Source organism: Aureococcus anophagefferens (genome assembly GCF_000186865.1).
Source record: "Aureococcus anophagefferens unplaced genomic scaffold AURANscaffold_523, whole genome shotgun sequence".
Lineage (NCBI taxonomy): Eukaryota > Pelagophyceae > Pelagomonadales > Pelagomonadaceae > Aureococcus > Aureococcus anophagefferens.
Window position 1 is genome coordinate 1 of NW_008705968.1, and position 1,333 is coordinate 1,333.

General features: G+C 70.3%; 1 protein-coding gene across 1 annotated transcript; it reads right to left on the bottom strand.

Moving 5' to 3' along the window:
• Window positions 1–35: 35 nt before the first annotated feature.
• AURANDRAFT_68882 (hypothetical protein) lies at window positions 36–957 on the bottom strand (the record flags this gene model as incomplete). Its single annotated transcript, XM_009044617.1, has 3 exons — window positions 36–124; window positions 225–332; window positions 514–957. Coding segments are annotated over 3 exons (641 nt in total), but the record flags the coding sequence as incomplete, so codon positions are not given.
• Between the last annotated feature and the right edge of the window lie 376 nt (window positions 958–1,333).

Below are 1,333 nucleotides of genomic sequence, written 5' to 3' on the forward strand. Positions count from 1 at the left end.
TCCGGAGCCGCTGCCGCAGCGTCGGGTCGCGGAACGCGAGCCAGCCGATGGTCGCGCCGCCGGCGCCCCAGGGCTTGGACATGGTCACGCAGCTCAGCCCCCGCTCGTAGGCGTCGGCCATCGCCTAGTGGAGTGTTTCGTTCGACGGGGGACGAGCGACGACGGAGACGCCGCGCCCGCGCGGGGAGCCGGTCCTTCGCGTCGTGCTCGAGCAGGCGATAGACCTCGTCGCAGAGGACCCAGATGCCGTGCTCGCGCGCGAGCTCGACGAGCGCGGCGAAGACGTCCTTCGGGAGCAGCGTGCCCGCCGGGTTGTAGGGCTGGTTCAGGACCTACGAGGAGCCGCGTGGGCGCGCGGCGAGTACTGCGCCTCGGCGCTCATGCGCTCCTTCGCCTTCCCGGCGCGCGCCGCGACGATCGAGCGCAACGCGTCGGCGGCGATCCTTCGTCTCGAGAGTCGGGACGCGGGCGGCGCGCCATGTAGCGCGTGTTCGGCCGGATCGCGGCGCGGACCGCGGCGACGTCGACGGCCCAGCCGTTCGCGGGCGAGAGCGGGATCGACGTCACGGCGGCGCCCGCGTGAACGGGCGCCTCGAGGACGCTCTGGTAGCCCGGCGCGAAGGCGATCGCGTGCGCGGTCTCGTCGACGAGCGCCAGCGCGGCGGTCTGGAGCGCGACCTGCGCGCCCGTGAAGACGACGACGTCGTCCGCGCCGACCGACGGCCCGTAGAGCTCGGCGACGGCTTCCCGGAGGTCGCGAGATCCGCCGTTGGGCGTGTAGCCGAGGTCGTGGTCCTCGTAGAGCGCGAGCAGCGCCTCGTCGCCGCGCGCCCGCGTGAGCCGCAGCAGCTCGCCCATGGTCAGCGGCTGCGCGAACGAGTTCGACAGGTTGTGCGGCAGGCCGCCGTGCTTCGTCACCGCCTTGTGCTTCTTCGACCAGGGCTCCGTGAGCTTCATGCTGCCGTTGCGCTCAAAGCGTGTCGATGTTGTTATATTTTGCTTGTGGCGCTGGCGCGCCGACGTGCGGCAAGGATTGCGAGTCCGTGGCGAGGACGCGGAGGCCGAGCCACCGCGGAGAGCTGAGATGGAGAGCTGCCGCAAGCTTTTAGCGACGGACGAGCTTGGCTTTGGCAACTTTAGCATGCTTCCCCCGCGAGCCGAGGGAGTGATGGCCCGGGGCTGCTGCCGCTAACAAAGCCGAAGCTTCCAGAATGGTGCTCAATTACAGCAAGTGGGATAACTTGAGCGACTCGGACGACGACAAACCGCCGGAGGATGCGTCGACGGCGAGCAAGATGGCGCACCTGCAGCGGCAGGCGGCGGCGCAGCTCGC